The sequence below is a fragment of the Berghia stephanieae genome, chromosome 5 (assembly GCF_034508935.2).
Source record: "Berghia stephanieae isolate SIO BIC M18660-M18661 chromosome 5, UCSD_Bste_1.3, whole genome shotgun sequence".
Lineage (NCBI taxonomy): Eukaryota > Metazoa > Mollusca > Gastropoda > Nudibranchia > Aeolidiidae > Berghia > Berghia stephanieae.
In genome coordinates, this window is record NC_088364.1 from 24,875,780 (window position 1) to 24,902,222 (window position 26,443).

At 35.2% G+C, this 26,443-nt stretch overlaps 1 protein-coding gene and 1 pseudogene across 8 annotated transcripts in view; both read right to left on the reverse strand.

Annotated features, from left to right (window-relative positions):
• Positions 1-1,860: 1,860 nt before the first annotated feature.
• On the reverse strand, positions 1,861-14,779 carry LOC144972644 (RNA demethylase ALKBH5-like; annotated as a pseudogene). The gene is made up of 3 exons (XR_013645398.1): positions 14,433-14,779; positions 9,894-10,286; positions 1,861-6,267 (listed from the first exon to the last, which is right to left on the reverse strand). The product of XR_013645398.1 is annotated as an RNA demethylase ALKBH5-like (transcript).
• Positions 14,780-20,189: 5,410 nt separating this feature from the next.
• LOC144972645 (geranylgeranyl pyrophosphate synthase-like) overlaps positions 20,190-26,443 on the reverse strand; it is a 33,198-nt gene continuing 26,944 nt past the window's right edge. For all 7 annotated transcript variants that reach the window (XM_078914119.1, XM_078914116.1, XM_078914115.1 and 4 more), the window contains 3 exons: positions 25,835-25,937; positions 23,610-23,724; positions 20,190-21,860 (listed from right to left, as the gene is read on the reverse strand). In XM_078914119.1, coding sequence (XP_078770245.1) covers positions 21,752-21,860; positions 23,610-23,724; positions 25,835-25,937 — 327 coding nt within the window. In that variant the 3' untranslated portion in view covers positions 20,190-21,751. The remainder of the gene's footprint in view (positions 21,861-23,609; positions 23,725-25,834; positions 25,938-26,443) is intronic.

Here is a 26,443-nt window from a genome sequence, read left to right on the forward strand (position 1 = left end):
TGTTTACCAATCATATAATATAATATGTAAACTAAACATAATACAATGCATAACAGAGAGATGATTTACAAGGAAAAGAAATATCATCTCCCAAAACAATAACTAAGCATTTGACTGTTTCCCTCCCAGCTAGGACTCCGGCCAGGGCCAGGGCAAAACCAAGTAATCTCATTCCAAGACAAAGACAGAAAGCATGTTGGAAAACAGATATAAGGGGATAGAATACACAGCATGTACCCCCTGCCCACTATGGGAGTGGTTCAAATAGGAAACAGATGTAGATTCCAAGAGCACACTATCAAAGTACTTAGTTTGAGATCACCTAAAAGTCTCATCCTGACACAAGCACAGGCCCGGACTAAGAGGAACACACTCAAATGCTTACAAATTATATAATATAATATGTAAACTAAACATAATACAATGCATAACAGAGAGATGATTTACAAGGAAAAAAAGATCATCTCCCAAAACAATAACTATGCACTTGACTTTTTCCCTCCCAGCCAGGATTCCGACCAGGGCCAGGAAAAAACCAAGTAATCTCATTCCAAGACAAAGACAGAAAGCATGTTGGAAAATAGATATAAGGGGATAGAAGACACAGTATGTACCTCCCTGCCCGACAAGCTCAATTTAACAAGAAGTAGAAGCTTAAATGAGATCTGAGACCATTTGAAGTATAAAATAAGCTTATATGCATAATTCAATGCAAATCTTCAAAAGTGGTGTGAAAGGTTATAGTTATAGTGAAAACCAGCGTTTAATAACCAACTGAAAATGTGACTCATCAGCTGATGTGTAAACAGATCAAATGTATGAAAGAAAAGTGACACACGTTTGTCACCTTTGAAAGAATATTAAATAGTCTACACATCGGTGCATTGGTATTTCCTAGAAGTTAACGTTCCGGTGGTGCAATAATGATAAAGCCGGCAGAAGAGTCAAAATGCCGGAAGGCAATTATTACATTTACTAAAAAACCGGAAATTCCGGCATATGCCGGCAAACTTTCACCCATGGTTAGTAGTACTCAAGGAAACAAGTGATTCCATTGGCTGGCCTATTAAATACAACTCACGATTTGTTTTCTTTTGTGCCCAAAAGACTTGTCTTTTGACGTCCTTTTTTGGTCAGTGTCAGGCTATAGATAGTATCCGCTTGGCTCAGAATCTTACAATGACAACATTGCCATCCGGAAGTATAACGGACCAGCACACAAAACTCTGTGTAACCGTGAACTTTTATAGCCTGGATAATACATTTAAGTGAGAATTACTCATAAACGTGGATGGCAAAAAGCAATATCAAAGACCTGAGTGACGTCAACTTCATTCTACGAGTTTACAAAAAAAATTTTACCAACAGAGACAGCACCGTTCTCGTTAGTTCAAGTACACATTTTACACCAGAGAATGGTGGGGAAAAAAAGTGAGTAAAAAGCATTCTCCAAGGACTCAATCTTGTGCAGTTCATAGTGATAACCGAAACAGAGGCTTACAGATAAGAAGTCGAGTGTTGTACTTAAAATGGGACTACTTGGAATAAGAACCCAGCAGCATTTTCTCGCTGTGTGTCTTCTATGAGACCACCAAAAGTTCCACATAGACGCCAGCACTCAAAAAAAAAAAAAATAGTTCACAACTGGATGTTTTCCAAATCATTGAAATATCATATAAAAAGATGATTTCCAAGAAAATCATGTTAATGTTGTACATGATAAATGAATGAATAAATGAAAATAAAAACACACGTTCAGTAATAGTTCATTTCCAATAAATTCCTTTGGGCTCTGACAACATCCTTTACCTTTACCACCAAAAAGCAGAACAAGCAAACATAATAACATGAATTGCCATGTCAGTTCATATAACATTTTATTCAACAACTGATAATCAAAAGAAACAAAATCAGCAATTATGTTTGGCTAGTGTTGTAAGAAAGGCAAGTCGATAGACTTAGAGAGCAGAAATAGATGAAATGTACCTCTGGACCAAGTCTGAGACAAAAATCACTGTCTCTCTTGGATCTTTGCAAGAAATGAAAGAGACTTGTTTACAAAAATCAATGCATACATAATACAAATAAACAAATACAAACTAACCAAGAGGATTCAAAAGAAAGAAAAAATCATCTGACAAATGTGACTATCCCCAGATGACATGCTGTGATCTACCTACCACTACCACCCATGATTTCTATTGCAATAGAACTCAGTCCATCTAAACATCCAGAAACCCTGATACTGATAGTTTTACCCCACAATATGCAACAGGAGAGGTAATGTCATCTTGTTTCAAATCAGCGGAAAATTTCTGAGATCCGCAGAAAATTTTCATCACTGCAATCTACTTTTATTGTAATTGAGAGGAACATGGGTTTTTTAAAGCTAAATTTCGATATGCTATGAAGCTATTTTATCCCATGTTCATCATTACTCCCCCCCTTTACAATGCTGATGCCCATTCAAACTTGCATGGAAAATGTATAAACAATCATGTTTGGGATCCGGGCAAATCGGGCAGAATAAAACATAAATAAAAAATCCATGCTATTTATTAACTATTTATTAATTGATATGTAGGGAAGACGGAATAATGGGAGGGGGGGGGGGGGGGGCAATATAGTAAGGTTTCACAGTTCATATGTGCAGCTTGTGGTCTAATGATATGCCAATCAATGTGTCGGGTGACTTGTACTTTTAAGTCCCATGTTCCAAGTCTGATGAGGTCAGTGCAAAGTTGAGTTCTTAAAAAAATTATAATAGTGTGTGTAGTGTGTAAGTCCTACACATTGAATGTTGCCTTTGGCTGGTAACTGGTAGCAAAGCATTTTGAGCACAGTTTACTAGACATTGTCCTGTATTAAGTGTATATCAGGTTTGATTTATAAAGTAATGGGATAAAGGGTGCCTATTATAAGCCATATATCCAGCGCACCTCATTTACAACAAAGTCAACAGAACTACAGGTCAACATTCATTAGAACCAGCGTTTGGTTGAATCCAAGGTGTCACTTTTGACTTTAACATACAAGACATATTATCTTGTAAGCACTCAAAGTTGGTAAATATGAATGGATTACCCTCCTTGTCACATTGGCCCTCCAAGCACCACAATGATGTACAATGGCTCTTCATTCAACAGCCGTAAGATTGACCTTAACCCCTTCTTGACTTCTCATTGGATCCGAGATTGCTTAGATAAAGTACGGAGGTGCACTGTTTTATGTAGAATCCATTAGCAATATACCCATGTGTCTAGCATAATGCAATCTACAAGTTGATCAAGACTCACTAAAAAGGACGAACTTGGATGGTTTCCAGTACACATTCACACAAATATGTCTTACAAGGAAAATGAATATTATCCCCCATAAAATAAACACAAAAACTCATATACACATAAACGTACTCATATCTAATTGCCTCTATCTAAATGAATGGCCTCAGCAAAGATCTGGGTAACATTAAGACGTCCCACTCCAGGACAGGAATATAAAGTATCATGAGATGGAACTGCAGGTGAAGGGGAGCAAAAATTAAAGGCCTTACAAGTATTACCAACTGCTCACATGAAGCCATAGCATACATCCCTTTTTTGTGGCATAAAATGTTTTGTAGCATCTGTTAATACTCTCTATACGATAAATTGGTCTTTTGCGTATTACTCTTCACCAAATTTCAGTTAGACCACGCCGGACTCAGTGATTACCAGCATAAGGAAGGGTAAAACAGAGTCAAACCAGAGTAATTTGTGTATTTACTACCTTATAATTTTTATGCCTAGATTATTTTCAACCATTCCCCCTATTATCTATTTATAAATAACCACACATATACCTAAACATTTTCACCGATAGCCCTGTTAAACAGCAATGAAACATCGACTTACCAAAGTCGGGTTGCATTTCTGCAACTGGGGGTACCTGACAGCTGAGTTGGTAGAGAGCTTGCTTCACATACAAAGGGACTGAGTTCGATCCCAGGTGAGATCAATATTTTTTCTGACCCTCACCCCCCAGTGTAACTAGCAGTGATTGGGTACCTGGGTCTGTTAGATCTGGTGGAAAGCACTTTGTGATAGACTAGCGTCCTATCCAAAGGTAGCAAGCAATTGCTGTTGTCCATTTCACACTATAGAGACCGAGATAAACTCCAGTTCCATGGGCCTTATGGGTTTGAAGGACTACATCGTTGTTACTGCTCTCTAGGTTTATATATGTGGTTATAATGAGATAAATACTGTAATTGGAGAAATTAAACTCAAACCCAACTTCAAAGGTTTACATTATCATTCAAAGTAATAAGATCTATAACTTATATGCAAATTCTTGTTTCATCTCTCTCTCTCTCTCTCTCTCTCTCTCTCTCTCTCTCTCTCTCTCTCTCTCTCCCTCTCTCTCTCTCATAGCTGCCAACTTTTCAAAAATAAAATAAGGAACGCCCATTTGGTCCGGGATGAGGCGACGACGTGTGCCCCCCCCCCCCCCTTTCATCGAATCACAACATATAAAAGTCAGCCTTTTAATTACTACCACTAACACTGACAAGTTTGAGATGACAGAGGCTCGTCCAAATGTTGCTTAAGTACCAGGTATAGTCTCAGCACATTTAAATCGTTGTGAAAAGACAATTTCCACAATGAGATCAAAATTTCAGAACAGACAAAATAAAGAAAGAATTCAACTGCCTTAACTTTGATAAGGACCAATACACAAGCACCATGGTAAAATAAATGCAATAACTTAGGATGTTTAGAAATGCCTAACTGCCAACCTGGTACATCATTTGAGAAGGGGTTTTGGGATAAAAATTAAGGAGATTGGCGAAAAATTAGGCGATTTCATCTACATTTTCTTTCATGCAACATAATGGTCTTTAAGTAGTATGTAATAGTAATTGTAGTAAATTGAACCTCTAAATATTGAAGAATTCCTACCTCTTTACTTTGACAACATAAACACACTTAAAAATGGAGTATACTTATTTCTCTTGAACCTAAACCGTTGTAAAAGCTTACTTGAAAAAAAAAAATAGAATCAGATCAACATTTTTTTTAAGGGATTGAATTTATATTTCATAAATTAATAAAGGGAATAAATCATTGTAATGTTTAACTCTCTCCTTACCGATGATTTTCAGTATTTTCCCAAAATGACAGGCTTACCAAGCAAAAAAATTGATATTCTAAACTTAAAGAAGCTCTCTACAAAACAACTTTATGTTCTTATTAATTAAACAAAGATCATTCTTCAAAGTTTGTGATGTACAAAATAAATCTTAATAAGAAAAAATGTATATTGTGTCGTAACAAATGTGACGATTTTGCTGTAGGTGGTAAGGAGAGGGTTAATCAATATAAGTAATTGGTTTTCTGATTGAATACCTTCCAATCAAAGATGTTAAGTTAATTTTAATTTTAATTAACACACTCTTTGTAACAAATAGTGAAAGTATCAATTCTATCTGAGAATACTAAAAGTATATTCTAGGCTAACATGCATATTTTATGCAAATTTCAAATACATTATGAAATGTTTTAGTGAAAAACAGGCGTCATATAATCAACTAGAATTTTTTAAATTGTTGAAAATCATTTATCACAGAGATGTATTATTCAAATTAAAGAACTACATGGGAATGAAGCATATGCTGTGTTGATTTAAACCCTGCTCATCATCTCGAGCTGGACACCAATAATAATAATAATAATAACAATAATAGTATTGTGTAGTAATAATAGTAATAATAATTCATTAGGCCGTGTTTAGCACAAATCAGCCAAAAATGACAAAATACGGATTTTGAACTAAAAATACGGACTTACGGACTCAGGAAGCCAAATACGGAACAAATCCGTTTTGTACGGAACGGTTGGCAGCTATGCTCATATAAATTCTGGGTCACAAGACATCTTGACAACCATTATTGTGTACAAAAAAAAGAAGGAAAGTAATAATCATCAATGTGTTATTGGCAAAAATTGTAGCAATCAAATATCTTTTCTCTGCAAGCTATTGTGACTGGGAAGACCATCGGACAAACAAATTACTTTTACTTTTGAATTAACCTTTACAGGTCTCATGGCATCTCCAGATTCATATCCATCCTCTCTCTTGCCAGCTTCATCTTCACTACTTGAGGAAAAATAATTACATCGGTTCACTTCAACTTTGTCTGCATGATTTCCTTTTTCCTTAGTTCTCTTTCTTGATGGTGAATCAGTCTGTATCACAGGAGGCAAGCGTGGGGCGTCATCTCTTACTCTAATAAAGAAATAATATTTAATATAGATATCATAAGTCTGTATAGAAATATAACTTTAAGGCACAGACTCTTCATAAGCTAAACATTTGTCTATATATTGTCTATATTTATCTTACTATTAATTCTCTTCTAATTAATGCTTTGTGATATAGTTGCAAATATTTATTGGAATTTTGGAATTTTAATATGTACCACACATCTGTACAAAGAATTTCCGACAGGATGAAATAAAAACTATTATTATGAGTATTAATATTAACTTATATTTTCAAGTATTACTTATTTCCAGTCACCACCACCCCAATAATAATAATACTTTATTGCATCCCAAAAAGGAAATATTTTGTACAGAAGTGTTATAATTTACACAGTAAGATATACATATAAATAAGGAGTGGTTTCACAGCCAAAACCGCGTTTTATATATGAATAATTTCAACACTGTAAAATAGTTAAAATTGCCACTCTAAATTGAAAATTAATCAATTAATATTTACATTATTTGGAAGTAAAATAGTGAAAATAATTACATAAAATGATTATTGCTTGTTGTTATAAAGCCAAATACTGGACGGTAGAAAAGACCTTCGGTGTCTCTCTCTGTTTTTGTTGAAATAGAGAAAGGGCGACCACTCCTTCCTGACATAATAACTAATGGCACTAATGGTCTTAGTGGATGATGCTGGTCATTTAATATTTTAGTATTTTACTAATACAACATCTCTCATATAAAAGATCTACATTGTCAACATCATTTGTATGGCACTTAATGGATTTTTTAATTACTTGAATTTATTTTATTCCTTTCCACAGCTAAGCAATTGCCTCCCCAAGCTGTTATACAAAATGACAAGACACTTTCGATTACTGCTTTATAAAATAATGTGCATAAAGTGAGAAAGTTTTGATATAAAATAAGTACGTCTGCACATCTTATGTTTAATTATTTTCAAGCGCTTGTCCCACTTGAGCCTGTCATCAATCGTTATACCAAGGTGTTTGTAGTGAGGAACTCGTTTTCAAATGCATGCTCACCAAATATGCGAGTCATTTTTGGCTTCACGAGAATGGGATTATCAGATTTTGATTTTGATGTCAGGATTCTGGCTGGGACATAAAATCAGTGATGATAATGGTAATTTGTCAAAAAGGAGGAAAATGTATCAGTCCATCAGTCAAACTCAAACAAAATCAAAACATAAAATATCATAGTTTCTTATATCATATTACTACTACAAGTATACATCCATTCTTAATAGAAGAGAGAGAAAGTGAGAGAGAGAGAGAGAGAGAGAGAGAGAGAGAGAGAGAGAGAGAGAGAGAGAGAGAGAGAGAGAGAGAGAGAAAGAGAGAAGTTTAATTCATTATTTTCTTCTAATTAGAAGGAAGTTATAACAAGTTTCTTGTTAAACGCACCTATAACTAATAATAATGCGCTTTTATCAGAGGAAAATGATTGACAAGCAAAAATCAGCGGAAATTTTCTGAGAAAATCCCAAAACCCCAGAATTCCGTGGATCCGCGGAAGATTATCATCATTGATCAAATTTAAGCATTGCGTTAAAGTATCCAGGACAATCAAAATGCAGTGATTTAAAAAAAAAAAGTACAAATCTTGTATGTTTCTCTATTGGAAGCCAACGGAGTTTCCTTAGCAAACCCGAAGTAGATTGATTTCTCCTCTTTCCATAAATAAGCCTGGCAGCATCCGTCTGGGCTACATGAAGGGATTTATTTTGTCTTTGTTTATGGAAGAGAGGAGACAATTACAATAATCTAAAGATAATAATCTAAAACTGCTAAGACAGTGCCAAGAGGTGTTAACCTTCTTGACCGGAAATGTTTGGTAAATCTTAATCTTGAAAAACTATCAAACGGAAAATTGTCTTATAACAGAAGAAATATTATAAGAAAATATCGCTATCGCTGTATTTTAATGTGTGAATCTTTTTTACAAAGTACCATTGAACATTTTAGGAAGAGATTAGTGCTCCATAAATTGCATGATTATCATTATTACCATAATGCGATAAACTATAGTCAGATTTTTAATAAGTGGCGCATGCTTTTCTTTTTTTTTCCCCAGCTGTCTCACAATGCACAGCTGAAAAAGTTTGTATGAACCTCTGAATCATTTTATCTTCAATTAAAAAGGATAGGGTTTCACTTATTACAGCGATACTAAAAATGATAACTGGTAAGGATCGGAACTCATAGATGATTTACAGTTTTAAAATTATGAATTTTCACCATATCCATTTTGAAAGATTTCGTTCAAATGGAATATTCGATTGAAGCCATGAAATCATGTCAGTTTCTGAAGTTGGAGATTTGAATTAATCATGGGCCACTGAATGGTAGCTTTGTTCAATACAATACAGCTGGGTACTTCAAGGGAAGGCAGCAAACGGTTCTTTAGCGAGTCTTTAAACACCTCTGCATTGACCCCAGAATGAGTCTCTACCTTCCAGATGATAAAAAGAAGAAAAAATGGCATGGCATCCTTCTAAATATCTAGTATCTTCACCACCTGCAAGATTAACAATGATCCTCTATCCAGAACCCATGGGCCTTTTTATATCCAAATTATCAAACGTGCATTCCTTTGTCGGATGTATGTTTACATTCATCCAGCTCCATACAACTTTGGATGATATCCATATCAAAGTTGTCCTAGATCCTGGACACACTGGTGATATCTCTGTCAATTTAACAATATTGAGTGTATAATCAATACTTCCAAATTATTTAAAACTAGAGATTTCATATTGGTAATTGCGACATGATGTAGATTATATGCAATAAATAAAAAATTCTAAATTTAATGCAAACTATTAGTTATAAGTTTGTAACAGTAAAAGCAAATTGTTTTTATTGGGAAACAAGTATGACGTGAACTCATAATCATAATCACTAACCGGAACTACTGTGGCAGCACAAGATTTTTTGGAATTACAATGAATTTATCTCTTACTTTGTGGTGCGTAACTTGTTTACATATTTAAAAATGTAAAACCTCTAATTATGACAGAGGTTTTAAAGTAGTTTTTTATAGGTCTTAAAGAAAAAAACTTTTTTTAAATGGCATCAACACAGTCCAAAATCTATATTCAGTTTAAACAAATTGATCCAGAGGTTGACACAAATTTTTACAACTTTGGATAGAGGGACAGTGGAGATAAACCAGACAAACATGAGCCATTATTAATAAATAATCTGACTGTAGTGTCCTATCCAAAAAATCTAACTGTAGTGTCCTATCCAAAGGATAACAAGCAATAGTTGTCCACTATAGAAACCGCATGGTTATGAGGGACTACTTCCCACTATAATCCAGCAGAATTGTGGATAATATGTTGTTTTTAAAAAGAAAAAAAAACAACTTACGGATATGTCTTGAAAAATTTGGTTGCTATCTATTCAGTGGTTTGAGAGCCACAATTTCAATGTCATAATATACTTAGACTAGATGTTAAGCGTTTAAATTTCTTTATGTACAGAATGTCTATTCATTGTCAATTTGTAAATTATTAATGTTATCAATTTGGGTATTTAATTTTATCCATTGAACAGTCTGATACACTGCAATAAATAAATAGCTGATTAATGCTACATATATATTTACCTGAGCAAAGTGACACAGCCACGAGGTAAAGGCAAGGTGAGGACTGGTTTTGAAACTCGAATTGGTTTGAATGAAAATCGACACCCAAAGCTTAGGGCACTTTCACTGAAAAATGATACTGATGCAATCGGCCTTTCAAAAATATGTAAAGGGTCAATATGAGACACAATGCAGCCTCCTGGTTTATAGTCATTGATGACAGCTGAATTGACGAATCCCTCAGGAATGACCTTTGCTTCACACAATGGCTTTACTACAAGAAGGTGTATCCAAGTTGGAATTTCATCTACATCTCCTTTACAGTAAAGTCTTTCATTTCCTGGACCTTTTTTTTCTAGTTGAGATCCATATGTGTAACCTTCACCAAAAAAGTATTTGTTTCGCAGTGGAGCCCTGTATATATAAAACAAAACAAATATTTAAAATAGTAGACGGAGTAGATAATAGTAGAAATAGTAGATAACAGTGTTATCATTAAGTCATCCTCCTAAATAAATAATTTCAAATGACACACCACTTATCATGTGAGTTCGAGTTCTTCCAAGTCGACTTTCATCTCAAATGTGCAACCCTGTCCAAAGTACAATGGTTGCCAGGACTTATGCCATTATGTGTCTGAGAGGAGGTTCCCCAGTTCGAGAGCAACTTGATAACATTGAAAGAGGGAAGGGGCAAACATAAACTGAAGATCTTCTTTAAAGGCATGCTAACTAGGACAAACAGCCATCCCAATCAAAGACCACTCACAAAACCCAAGAAAGTAGCGCTGCTATCAGCTATCCCACTCCAGGTAGAAAACACTACACTCAGTCCTATTTTCTGAGTTTAATATGGGTATGGAATTTCTTCCAAACAACTTGAGAAATTTTGACAGTTATGAAAATTTTACTTGTCAATTAGAAAACATTTGTCACAGGAAGACATAAATATTGTGATAGAGAGTCATAAACTAACACCATCCCATATCACACAAATGTTGCGTCTATCTTCAGTACAAAAGCTGCAACAGTGTAGCCTGCCAATTGAGGCCAGGCTAGGTTCATGGAAGGGTTGCCAAATAGCTACGTCAGACCTGCCAAATTGAAAACAAACTTCAAATTTAGTAATTTCTATGTCAATTTTTAGTAATTTGACAAGGAAATTAAGTAATTTCTGAAATCGTATAAGACCACAATTTGACCTTGACGATCTCTTCCACATTACATCGTCATGCTTATTTATGCGCTGTAGAAATGCTCTATTGTTATTATTATTATCATCATCATGATCATTGTAGTCATTATTATTAATATTATTATCATCATCATTATTATTATTATTATTATTATTATTATTATCATTATCAGTATTATCAGTAGTAGTAGTAGTAGTTCTTATCATTATTATAATTATCATTATTTTAGTATTACTGAGAATTAAAATTTGTAACTTTCCATACAATATTCGTAATTAGCCATGACATTTGTTTAAAATTCGTAAAATTTATGAAAAATTCATAAGCTTTGGCAGGTATGCTATGTGCGTAGCCAAATTAATGAAAATTAGTTGAGGTGAGAATTATGTTTCTTTTATTAATTCACATTTTTTTGTTTTGCTTAATTTTATATTTTAATTTTTATCAAATTATAGCAATCTTTGAAAAGAAGAAGAAAAGGAAAAGTTCGTACCATCAAGAGTTGCGAAATTTCAGACCAATTTTTACCCCAAAATTACCATTGCAAAGTTGTGACCGAAATCGTGTGATGTTAATAAAAAATGGTTAAAACAGTCAATATGGGGTTATCCTATATTGTATACCAAAATGTTTGTCTTATCGAGGACAATGCATTTACATTAATAAAGAGGAAGATAAACAGTTCAAATTAACACATTATTACATAATATGACGCAAATGTTACATAATTAAAAACTTGACTAGACGTGAGAAACAATTTGCTATATCACTTCTGGATTTATCCCCAATATCTCACTGAAACAATTGCAAATAATTCCCCTCTTTGATTTAATACATAGAGAATAAAAAAGGGTTTGAGAGTATTTAAATGAAAAGATAAAATGTTGCGTAATGACATAATGAGTTTATTTTTACCTCTGGCAATTTAATTGCATATAATAAAATGGTAGATTGAAAAAGTTCAAATAAATTGAAACGATTCCCTATTTTAATTAGAAGGAAAGTTCTGGCTTTTAATACTTTAAAAAATTATGCTGAACCACTTTGGGTTTATTGCTATTACATCATTTGAACTGACAATTAATATAATGTTATTAATTATTATTGGATTTTTACTTAATTGGCACCATTTAAAAGGAAATTGAAAGACGAAAATAATGATACCAAAATATCTCCGATATTCCTCTTTATAATGAAGTTATGCATCTTTAATTGAACCCCCCAAAACACGAACAGCAATTTCCAGTCACAACTTTCCTATGGGCGAGTTGGGTCACAATTTGACTGCCACTGCTGCTGCTCACTAAACTGCCTGTCGTTACAGAAGCAAGCCTGAATGCCGTAAGCCTAGCCTGGCCTCACTAGGCAGGCTACATTCAGAACCAGAATGTTGATAATGTGAAAGTCTATCAGTTTTCAAACGGCATTTAAAAACCAATCTTTTTCATCCTCCTGTTCGTGATTCTAGTAATTCTAGATGTGAACTTCTAACAAGATTATATGTGTGTGACTGTTGCCGTAATTTTGCAGTCGAATGAATGAATGTGTGATACAAAAAAAAAAGGCTACGGTTATTCAGAGTCGACTCTGAATAACTGTCTACAGTTATTCAGAGTCAGGGAGTCCACTACTCTGAATAACTGTAGACAGTTATGAGTGATGAACTTCCAGTTACCAACCACACGGTTTTTCTGTTTTTTCTTCTCTTCCACCTCTGTTTAACCCGACGGGAAAAAATCGTTTTACTTTTTGGTATTTTCTTGTCTCTTCTGCCATGGCAGTTTTTAGCATCGCTGATTTGCATTGCGGCCGCAAAATTTGCAATTTTTCGAGATTTTGCAACAACAAAAAAAAAAAAGAGATATTTTTTTAAATATAGTGGGGACCAGTGATGATAATCTTCCGCGGATTTCTGGGATTTTAGGATTTTTTCATCAATGTTCCGTTGTTTTTGTCATGTCAAACAATTTCTGCTCAGTGGTAGTTCAGGGAAAAAAAACAATAATATGCCTTCTATCATTCTTTGACACCTCTGCTCAGTTGCATGAATTTTGGTGACACTCCTTTATTTATGAAGTTAGTCTAGACACACTGGCGCCAAATGTCAAAAGTAGCACAAGACACATGGTGGCCATGAATGGGAAGATGATCAAAAGGGAAGGGGATGGAGCAAATGGGTGTAAATATTTGTGTACTTTTTAGCTGTAGCATGATAGTACATTAATTTGGTGATTTTATCAGTTTTTGTTTCTTTTTTTTTTTTCCCTTTTTAATTTTTGTTTTGTTTTTGTTTGATTGTTCTGAATTTGTTAATAGAATTCATTACAATTTATGTCTAATTATAAAACAATTTTTTTTAAAATTAAAAATCAATTCATCTCTCTCTCTCTCTCTCTCTCTCTCTCTCTCTCTCTCTCTCTCTCTCTCTCTCAGCCACCATTCTATCTCCATATTATGTAGCTATCATTTGGTAATAGAGAGATAAAAAGTTAGGCTGATCGATTTAAGAAATGATTGTTTATAGGCTAATTTAAATTTGCTTTGTTGATGGAATATGTTTTGCAATTGAGTAAAGATTCCTATTTATAAGCGACTGAAGTTGAAAAATCGCAAAGTTTTAAGAATTTGGCACTAAAATTGCCAAAGTCACAAAGTAACTGTAGTAAACTGGTATCAAATTGAAAGAAACTCATCTCACGAGAACTCAACTCGATAGGCTACTCGGCTCTAACTATCTGTACACATGGTTATCCAGGGTCGACTCTGAATAACCATCTACAGTTATCCAGAGTCGACTCTGAATAACTGCCTACAGTTATCCAGAGTTGACTCTGAATAACCACTTCGAAGAAAAAATTATATTGTAAAGCAGCCCTAATTCAAATAGGCTACTTAATAGATAACATTAGCCATCAAAACAATCTTGAACCAAATGTAGGAACGTATTTATTATGTTTCAATGTGTTCCAGTTTGTTGTTGTTTGGCTATTAAGTTGTTGTTGTGAATTGATCTCATGCTGGGTAACCTTGGGTGTCATGGTGAGTTCCATTCACTGTTGTGTGTTGTTTCTTCCCATGAGTTTTGTGACGTCACAAGGGGTATAAAAACGGGGTTGCCTTCATTATACAAGCTCTTTTTACTACGAAACGGATAATGGATATTTGATTGAAATTCAAGTGTTGACTCTGTTTCTTCTACCGGACGAACATACCCGGACTAATCGCGTAACTATCCACTTCGGTGGAGATACATGCCTCGTGCATATTAATATTATTTATTTATTTTATTTTTCATCGTGAATCATTCACTGAATGAGTATGAGATGTAAAAATCTATTCACGACACAAAGATGACAATTACTAACCTATCTACAGTGTGCTTCTTATAAATTCCCATTTCACTCATTTGACAACTTTATCTATCTTCTTTTCGATATCACGGCATTGTTCGGGAGTGAAAAGAACTCTTTGAGAGATTCCAGCTTTCACATTTTGACTCATTTTGCAGTTGCAGTTCCTCTTCACGTTCCTCGTTGTTCAGATCGTCATATTTTGATTTTGGGGCTGATTTCCTTGTATATTCAGACTTCTTTCTTTGGTTTGAGCTTTTAGATTTTTTATACGATGTTGAAATATCAATACATTTGGCTGACGATTTAAATAACTTTTCTCGTAGATCTGCTTGCAGTGAGTTGGTCTCCATTATGTTAAGTTTCTGTTTGACTTTGTTGAACCAATTCAAATCTTCACGATTAAAGAGTAAAGAGCTCGTAATTAGGAACATAAAACAATTCGTCATTTATTATTATTATTATTATTATTATTATTATTATTATTATTATTATTATTATTATTAGAGTGCGGCTATGTGGTCCTGTGGTATGACACTAGTCTTGTCTTCTTATCGGAAGATCCTGGGTTCCAGTTTTGCTATGATTGGTGCATGGCATATTTGAGTCCTCGGAAAATAATCTTTACTTACATTCTCTCACCATACTCATGTGTAAAATGAGTACCTGGCCATTAACAGCGTTGTCCCTATCCCAAAATGTAATTTTGCCTAACAGGCGGCATGTCTCGTTCTACATGTTAAGTGTTGCTGGGGACCCTTGTAAAGCCTTGTAAGTACGGTATCATCATCATCATCATCATCATCATCATCATCATCATCATCATCATCATCATCATTATCATCATCATCATCATTATTATTATTATTATTATTATTATTATTATTATTATTATTATGTAGTAGTAGTAGTAGTAGTAGTAGTAGTAGTAGTAGTAGTAGTAGTAGTAGTAGTAGTAGTATAGTAGTAGTAGTAGTAGTAGTAGTAGTAGTAGTAGTAGTATTATTATTATTATTATTATTATTATTATTATTATTATTATTATTATTATTATTATTATTATTATTATTATTATTATTATTATATTATTATTATTATTATTATTATTATTGTTATCATCGTCATCCTCATCATCATCATTATTATTATTATCATTATTATTATTACTATTATTATTATTTACTTACAAGTGTTCTTACATTAAAGGTTCCAATGTTAAAATATAATTTCATCATCCAAAAACATTTGACAAGTGAGGCAAAAGACAATTCGCTGAGTGGAGGCTCAGTGCCAACAGGTGTCAGCCATGTTGACTCTGCTTAACACAATTAGAAAATCGCTCTCCCTGATCACACTGAATAGAATTAGACCGATTGTTGAAAATTATTTGTCACATAGTCAAAGCGGATTCAGGACAGAGAGAAGTACTGCAGATGTAGTTTGGACTCACAAATGGCTTGCTGCCAAAACCTGTCAGAAAAAATAGAAATAGTTATAACTGGAATAGATAGGTCTGCCGTCTTCGATCCTATCAATCGCCAATCCTTGTTAAATATTATGAAAGGAATAGTTATGGAAGATGAAGTTAGATTAATCAGATTCCTTATAAGTGAAACCTGGATAACGACCAAAATAATCGGTGCCTCAGAGAATAATTCATTCCTTGGTAACATCGGTACACCACAAGGAGACAGTCTAAGCCCTGTTTTATTTATCATTTACCTAGAAAACACTTTAAAAGATGTGCATAAATGTGTTTCTTCAGCCCAATTACGTTTTGAAAACGAACTCCCCATGGAAATTGCATATGCAGACGACATTTACTTTATCGGCCTCAAACAAATCAATGTAAATGACATCCAAAGAGCCTTACAAAATCACCAACTGTACGTTAATACTGACAAAACAGATGTAACATTACTGTCAAGGAAGAAAGATGAATGGAGAGCCACGAAAAAAGTAGGATCATTAATAGGAGACAAGGAAGATGTAGAAAGAAGAAAAAGTTTATCGACGGCTGCACTAAATAAATTATTACATACGAGGGCTCTTTCAGAAATAACCGAAAAATGCCCATTACTCAGCAACCAGTGGAGATTTTTTAATTCTGTAAACGACATGATATTCCTTATTTCCTTACGGATATTCCCAGAAATTATGAAGTGCATCATTTTGCACAATGAATTTCTAGACGATTTTAAAGATGGCGGCCCACCTTGAAACTTGGTCAAAGGAGGAAATCAGAGCTGTCATACGTTTTTTGAATGCCAAAAGTCTGAATCCTACCGAAATTCATAAAGAACTCCAGAGTGTATATGGTGAGCATGTTATAAGCTGTACACAAGTCTATCACTGGTGTAATTTGTTTGAAGCCGGCCATTCCGACTTGACAGACAGGGAAGGGAGAGGGCGTTCGATAACTGCGACGTCAGAAGACAATGTGAAGCGAGTTGATGAGCTTATTCGTCAAGACAGGAGGTTGAAACTTCATGAAATCGCAAGCAGTCTTAAAATTTCGGAAACTTCTGCCCATAGAATTGTATTTGATGAACTTGGCTACAGAAAAGTCAGCGCAAGATGGGTTCCTAAGCAATTGACAGACAATCATAAAGAACAAAGATTGGACATCTGCAGGGAACTTTTGAGAAGAAGCAAGAGCTCACGCAGGGTTCACGGGCATACTGCCAACGCCGGCGGAGACTTTCTAGGGTACGATGTGACTTTTCTTGACAGCATAGTCACCGGTGATGAGACTTGGTTGCACCATTGCACCCCAGAAACAAAGCAAGATTCGATGACATGGAAACCCATCCTCACCTGTCGCGAAGAAATTCAAAGTCATGCGGTCAGCAAAGAAAATAATGGGAACTGTTTTCTGGGACAGTCGTGGTGTTATTCTGTTCGAAACCTTACAACCTGGAGAAACAATCAATGCTGCAAGGTACTGCCAAACTCTTGACAAGCTTAGGGAGGCCATTCGCAGAAAGCGCCCAGGGCAGTTGACCAACGGGGTCTTTTGCAACACGACGACGCTACACCCCACACAGCACGAGTGACGCAAGGTTGGCTAGAGAAATATGGATGGGAGATTTTGCCACACCCACCACACAGTCCAGACCTCGCACCATCTGATTATCACCTCTTTGGGCCACTGAAAGGTGAGCTGGCAGGAAAGCGCTTTGATGTCGATGAAGAGCTTGTTGACCATGTGCGGAAATGGCTACAAAACCTTGACGGAAATTTCTTCCGAGAGGGTATCTATTCCATGGTGCGGCGTTGGCAGAAGTGTGTCGACAGACTTGGCTGTTACGTAGAGAAATTAAGGACGAGTCAAGGTATGAACACGTGCAAGAATTTTGTTGATAGCAGAAAAAACGCGGATTTTACAGGCATTTTTCGGTTAATTATGAAAGAGCCCTCATATATGGATTAGAAAAGATAAAATAAAATTAAATTCTAAAATCAAATTATACACAACCATGGCCGACTAATTATGTCATGTACACAACCCTTGTAAAATCCGTGCTCATATACAACTGCGGAACATGGGCACTGACTGGAACCGAAGAGCAAAGATTAGACAGATTCCATAGAAAACAACTGAAAAGAGTCCTGAATATACGATACCCCACAAAAATAAGCAATAAAACACTGTATGAAAAATGCAATGAAAGACCCTTATCCATTCAAATCCTGGAGGCAAGATGGCGGCTTTTTGGGCATATACTCAGAAGAGATGTAAATATACCAGCTAATAAAGCCATGAATACTTTTTTCACCCCATCCAGACACAAGAAATATCAAGGTAGACCACCCATGTCAATTCACACTGTCCTCAATTGAGATCTAAAACGCCTTCAAAATAACAAAGTATTAAAATCAAAGGAAGACCTCACAAAATTAGCATCCACAGCAAAAGACCGTGAACAGTGGAAAGAAATGACACGGATGATTAGAGAGACAGCCGAGGCGTCCTGATCGGATGATTAGGAAGCGAAAGGCCTTAAGTCAGTCATTATTATTATTATTATTATTATTATTATTATTATTATTATTATTATTATTATTATTATTATTATTATTATTATTATTATTATTATTATTATCATCATTATTATTATTAACATCATCATCATCGTCATCATCATCATCACAGAATCATTATCATCATCATCTTCATCATCTACATCATACCAATAGCTCAGTTGGTAGAGCACTCACTTCACAGGCAAAGGGACGGAGATTGATCCTGGATGAAGTCAAGACTTTTTTCTAACCCTCATTCCCTTCACCCAGCAGTAATGGGGTAGTTGGGACTGTTAAGCTCGACAGAAAGTAATTTGCGGTGGACTAGCGTCCCATTCTTAAATAGAAATTAATAATAAATTGTGGTAATGTAGCGCATATTCCCGGTGAAGGGCTCTATGCGCTTTACAATAAGATCGCAAGAAAAAAAAAACATGAAAACATGACATGCAAATATTAGCGAGAGGTCTATACATACGCATCTGCAAGTACAAGGTAGAATGAAAAGTCTTGACACAGCTCTTGTATTTTCAATAATAGATATGAAATTGACAAAGGTATCAAAACAAAGCTCAGCTTAAATGCTGGCCAACATACTTGTTTGTTTGTTTTTAAGGGTTTTACGGCGCTTGCAACACATTTAGGTTATATCAGCGCCAGTAAAAAGGAAGACAATGGGATAGTATAAAGTTCTAGAATTACAATTAAAGCACCCAAGAAATAGTAGGGAAACTGGGAACAAATAGGGATCAGATGTAGATTCCAAGAGCACACCACCAATGTATTTAGTTTGAGATCACCTGTAAGTCTCATCTGGACACAAGCACAAAATCCAACAAAGAGGGATACACTCAAATGCTTACATTATACATTCAAAATGAAAAATATAATAATACATAACAGAGAGATGATTTACAAGGAAAAAAATATCTACTCCCAAAACAATAATTATGCATTTGACTGTTTCCCTCCCAGCTAGGACTCCGGCCAGGGCCAGAACAAAACCAAGTAATCTCATTCCAAGGCAAAGACAGAAAGCATGAGTGAGGCAATGATTGCACCATGTACACTATTTTGAAGGATTATCAGTGTACCTATTTAAAGGGTCAAAATAAGATTATGTGGTTCTTTCCCTTGAAAATCGGCTATGACAAGAGCTAGGGAATAACGAGAATTTATAATTGGAACAGAGGTTCTCGTAATAACCGAGCTCCGCTTTATAGAGTTTCCATTTATAGAAACACTTCATTCAATGCTGTTCTGCTCTTTTCAGAGAAAATAATGTTTATGTAAACATTAAAATGTGGATTTATTCTTGAGTTCATTGAGCAATGTGAAGAAATCCCCAAAAATTGCTCAAAAAACTTGCTAACCTACATGTTCTTTAAATCCATCAAGATGGTTGTTGGATATAAAGGTAAAAGTGTAAATATTGTGAATATGCTATTCCAAATTACATAAAAACAGAAAAAAAAAAAAAGAGAGAGAGAGAGAGAGAGAGAGAGAGAGGGGGGGGGGGGGAGAGAGAGAGAGAGAGGAGAGGGAGGGAGAGAGAGAGAGAGAGAGAGAGAGAGAGAGAGAGAGAGAGAGAGAGAGAGAGAGAGAGAGAGAGAGAGAGAGAGCAAGTTGCATTGTGCCGTAGCCTTCGTGAACTTGTAGCCTGAACATTACTCCCCCCCCCCCCCCCCCCACTCCTCAAGGAAAAAAGAAAACAAGACATTGATCGCGAAAAAAAAAGAAAGTTGATTCCTGTGAGTTGTATTCAATAGCTCAACCAATTGAATCATTTATTTCCTTCAGCACCACTAACAACCATTCACTTTTCATATTTTAAAACTTGTTATCCCCGTCATGAAATATGACATAAATTTGTGGTCAGTCTCAGGCATAGCCATCTTAAGTGCTTGCCTGACCTGAAACAATCAGACCCATAATGTTTGTGTATTTATCACAATACGCTGGCACACCAATGAAAGTATTGCATTGCGACACCTGTCAACGTCAAGCTTATTTTTCAATTACCTGTGACAATCATTAGATAGCCATGGTTTCAGGCTATAGTTTTGCGAAGGGTACACGTGTGTAGACCAATGCCTTCCCCCTCCCATTCTTACAACTTCACCCACATCCTACCATGTTATCCCGCAAGTTGTTAGGCATGGTGGTGCATGTTTTGTTTGTCTAACTCAGGAGTGAATGATATTCATTATTCTGTCAACAAAAAGGAATGAATCCACGAGATTTGGATGTGTAAACATTGAGATGATATATTTGTACAGAAGGCTACATCACAGTTTGTGTCTCTTGTCTTACAGCCATTATTCACGTATTTGTCGAAACACAGAATCGAAAAACTTTTCAAGCTGTCCTTTGTAGTTCATCGAATGCGTATTGCTCTGTTGACATCTTTATTTCTATAATTCAAAATTCAAAGAATATTTTTCTTCACTTTCAATTTATTTTTAAAAACATAATCAATAAGGTAATCAGTAAATGAAAAGAATGATTCTATTTTCAAGTTCTAAATCTGCACAAATTAATTAACATATTGTAAGATTTTTGGATTTTGTTCCTTGGCAATGACATAAATAGATTATTTCAAAGCCAAATTTATAAAATAACATATTTGAAAACATTTATTTGAAAAAAAAAGCTTTGTTATATTGTATGGAGAGGGGTAAAAGAGTATTGCACTAGTCAATGGAATTTCAATGATAATCATTTCAAAACATTCACTCAGTTCATTCATTTCAATTCATATGGATTACATATGGAATGGGATTGAGACAATCACATCAAACATTGAACAAAGTATGAGTAGCAAGAAACGCAAAGTAGATTTGACGATAATATGGCAACAAAATGACTTTTAACTCACTTGAGCACATCAAGCAAGTTACGCATGATATGGAATCAGGTTAAAATGACGCATCAAGCAACCCTAGACTATCGTATATACATACATTTATTGCCTTTATTTTATGTAAAAATATAATTTATGAATATTTTATATATTCTAATTTAAAGAATTTTTCTTGATTGCTTTTTTCGATATATTTTTCGAAAAAAGAATTTTTTTTAAAGTATTGTCTGCAGAGGTTTTGAACTCCTAAAAATCCCTGTCTCAAGTGAGTAAAAAATCTCATTCACAATTATTCAAAACATCACTAAAACAATCATTGTAAAAGCTTTGATTCAAGATAAACTTTCTTTTCTTAATTTTTGGTCCATGATTTAAAAATGCAAGTTATTTTTAAAGTTGAAAACAGGTACATGTAAAGCTAATATGTTTTTAAAATGACACAGCATTAACTTTTGGAAGCAATGTCATTTGGTTCCTTGTAAATCTTGCTCAATTCATTAACAACTGCGCCAAGATATGGGTTGTCTCCACATGCCGCTATCTCATCCAACAGCCTGTTGAAATATAAAATGACATGGTGAGAATTACAATAAGGCAAATGATAGCATTTATATTTAAAAGTATTGCCTTAATAATAGATTATAGTTGAAGATGTGCAACATGAGTTTTGAGCTGGACCTTGATTCAACAATGAAAATGAACATTTCAATTATTTGCCATCAATAGTTTTTCGTGTCCTCCCTTCTTAGCATTGAGTTGTTGAACCCCATGTAAGAGTCACTCCAGAAATCAATCTGGAGTTTGAGCTATAAAGAAATGTGAAATCAAAGCTGCTGCTTGAATGCTTAGAGGTGAACACCGAAATGAGATAATACCATTGAAAAGAGCCCTTTCAGACAATATTAAATTGAAACAGCACCTTTCAGAAACTTATATTATATGAATTGACATTGAAAAGAGCCCCTTTCAGATTTTGGTAATATATTAATTGACTTCAGGCCTTTCAGACACTGATATTATACGAATTGACTTTGGAAACAGCCCCTTTTCAGACACTGATTATAGGAATTGACATTGGAAACAGCCTTTTCAGATACTGATATTATATCAATTGACATTGGAAGCAGCCCCTTTCACTGATATTATATGAATTGACATTAGAAATAGCCCCTTTGAGACAATGATATTAAATGAATTGAAATTGGAAACAGCCCCTTTCAGGCACTGATATTATATGAATTAATACTGGAAACAGCCCCTTTCCTTATATCCCCAAGATAAAAATCTGAAAAGGTGTGTACAAAACAGTGTCAGACAAAGCAGAAAAAAAAACTTACAAGAAAAAATCATCTTAGAAAAACTGTCTTTTGATTTTTAAAGGGGTAATGTACTGCTATTCCTCAAACAAGCCCATTCAGATAGAGTAAAATGCATTGTTCCAAGGCAAAACTTTATGATACAAATATCTATGTCTGTCATTAGTGCATGGCACTCTTGGAGAATCGAATCTTGTAAAGTCAAACAACACATGGTATATTGACCAACTTTCGTGTGAATTATATATTGTTAGTATGACACTTTCCGTCCTTACGTATTACAAATATTGTAAAATATTTCCTTTCACATTTGATACATATTTTCATATTCAGTTTTATCCTTATATTAATATATTATGAAAGTTTTGAAGGTTTAAAAGCGTATGCAAAACATTAGTTATTTTTGTCCCTTGAAAAGGAAGATGGTACACAACAAAGACAGAAAGATCATACTCTGTGCCAAGCCTTTGACCATCCAAACTCTCAAGCATGCAAACGGTATGGGATACTTCCAATTGGAAAACATCCAGGTCATTCATGATATGAAATCAATCACCCAGAGAGATGCTTAATGCGACCAATTATTTCACTCACAGACAGAAGGTCGTGTGTATGTGTGTGTGTGGCGGGGGGGGGGGGGGGGGGTGTCATATAACCTATCTCACGGATACCTATATCAGTGTACCTATGCAGAATCGAATCTTGCACAGTGAAAATAATCTGGAATAATGCCCAGCTTTAGTTTGAAGTACAAATAGTGAAAGTAATACTATTCGTCCTTACGTAAGGCAATGACGGGTGATGATATTTGTCCTTACGGATGAATAGGGCTACCCTTATCAAAATTTGTCCCAATATCAATTATACAGGGGGGTTTTTTTCTATAACAGGAGCATTTTCAACAAGCAATGGAGGTCTTCTGTAGAAAAAAAAATAATAATAATAATTGGCAATGCATTATGAACACAATAATTAATATATACTTACTGTTTCTCAAGATCCTTCATGACTTTTCTTGTGTATTCAAAACTTCCAATTCGCTCCATATAACTCACACAATATTTTTTCAAATCCCTGTCTTCAGTCTTTTGACGTAGTATGTCTAAAGCCAATAAGGAAAAACTCACTGGCATTTTTAAAAAATCAAATCTAATTTGATTATGTAAATGCTACTTAACACCTTGTCTCTTACTCTACTGACCATGCTCAAAATTTTCAAAACTGTGAATCAAATATCATTAAGAACAATGTATTTTTAATTCAGAAAAGTGAGTGGAGCAGGCACTTATGTTGGTAACAACAAGATATGAAGTGAGTAGAAAAGTGCCAGAAGACAATAAAGAATAAAAAATTTTTCGCGGCGGTGGTGGGGTTTGAACCTGCGACCTTATTGGTACGACCAACTCCGCCTGGCAGGTGAGAGCGTGGCTCTACCGTGTGAGCTATCCACGAACACAAAAATATTCGTTTCAAACCCAAGTCATTTCTAGATCCCTCTCTCACCCACTTCTTGAGACCGCCGATTCATTCGCACACCACCATCGCGAAGTAATTTTGACCAGCAGTTAAGCTTAATAGCCAATATTCTCAACACAAACATATAACATAGAAACGATTGAGACATTGAGTATGCTCCGGTGTATGGGGTGAATTTTTAATTCAGAAAAGTGAGTGGAGCAGGCACTTATGTTGGTAACAACAAGATATGAAGTGAGTAGAAAAGTGCCAGAAGACAATAGAGAATAAAAAATTTTTCGCGGTTGTGGTGGGGTTTGAACCTGCGACCTTATTGGTACGACAACTCCGCCTGGCAGGTGAGAGCGTGGCTCTACCGTGTGAGCTATCCACGAACACAAAAATATTCGTTTCAAACCCAAGTCATTTCTAGATCCCTCTCTCACCCACTTCTTGAGACCGCCGATTTGTTCGCACACCACCATCGCGAAGTAATTTTGACCAGCAGTTAAGCTTTATAGCCAATATTCTCAACACAAACATATAACATAGAAACGATTGAGACATTGAGTATGCTCCGGTGTATGGGGTGAATTTTTAATTCAGAAAAGTGAGTGGAGCAGGCACTTATGTTGGTAACAACAAGATATGAAGTGAGTAGAAAAGTGCCAGAAGACAATAGAGAATAAAAATTTTTCGCGGCGGTGGTGGGGTTTGAACCTGCGACCTTATTGGTACGACAACTCCGCCTGGCAGGTGAGAGCGTGGCTCTACCGTGTGAGCTATCCTACGAACACAAAAATATTCGTTTTAAACCCAAGTCATTTCTAGATCCCTCTCTCACCCACTTCTTGAGACCGCCGATTCGTTCGCACACCACCATCGCGAAGTAATTTTGACCAGCAGTTAAGCTTAATAGCCAATATTCTCAACACAAACATATAACATAGAAACGATTGAGACATTGAGTATGCAAAAAAATAATAAAAAAATTGTAAAAAATTTTATTCTCTATTGTCTTCTGGCACTTTTCTATTCACTTCATATCTTGCTGTTACCAACATAAGTGCCTGCTCCACTCACTTTTCTGAATTAAAAATTCACCCCATACACCGGAGCATACTCAATGTCTCAATCGTTTCTATGTTATATGTTTGTGTTGAGAATATTGGCTATTAAGCTTAACTGCTGGTCAAAATTACTTCGTGATGGTGGTGTGCGAACGAATCGGCGGTCTCAAGAAGTGGGTGAGAGAGGGATCTAGAAATGACTTGGGTTTGAAACGAATATTTTTGTGTTCGTGGATAGCTCACACGGTAGAGCCACGCTCTCACCTGCCAGGCGGAGTTGTCGTACCAATAAGGTCGCAGGTTCAAACCCCACCACCGCCGCGAAAAAATTTTTATTCTCTATTGTCTTCTGGCACTTTTCTACTCACTTCATATCTTGTAAGAACAATGTAGCAAAACAAAAAATGGTGTTGCTTAAAAATCCTCCATCAAAAAGTTATAATATGAATATAAAAGGAAGTATATTGATGTAGTGCCAACTGCAATTAAATTGAAATCAAGAAAGTTAGCAATAATGATTTTAACAACTTCTATGGTGAAATGATGATGATTATATGATGATAATGATGATGATGATGATGATGATGATGATGACGATAATGATGATAAAATAAACTTGATAAAAAAGGTTTTGTTCAAAATGAACAGCTATCACAAACTATACTTCATAAAAGTTTCAAAGGATACTTATAACTTGGTGGTCATTGGGGTCAGCACGGATGGCATGAATGATAGGAAAGGAGAATTTGCCCTCTGTTAAATCTTCACAATAATTCTTGTTGGTCTCGTACTGGTAAGGAGGGAAAATAACATCCAATGGAGTGCTGAGTGAGTGGCAGTACTAACGTATTAAATGCAACAGTAAAGCAATATTAATATGAAAAAAAGGACGATGAAAAGGTAAAGAAAAAAGAGGAGGAGGGGTGGAGGAGGAGGCAGAGGAGGAAGAAGAGGAGGAGGAGGGAGAGGAGGAGGAGGAAGATTGAAACAAAATGTTACAAGATGGAAATATCCCGCAGCAAAACACTATTTAGATCCAACTACACAATGAACAATCACACAATGGAGCAAGTTATGGAAAATTCATATTTAGGCATCATTATATAAGAAAACTTAAAATAGCAAGCACACATCAACAAAATAATAAATAAAGCAAATTCAGCACTAGCGTTCATGAAAAAGAACATCAAACATTGCCACACAAACCTAAAAGAAACTGCCTACACAACACTCATAAGATCCATCTTAGTCCATTCTTGTACAGTTTGGGACCCCCAACTACAATCAGATATAAAA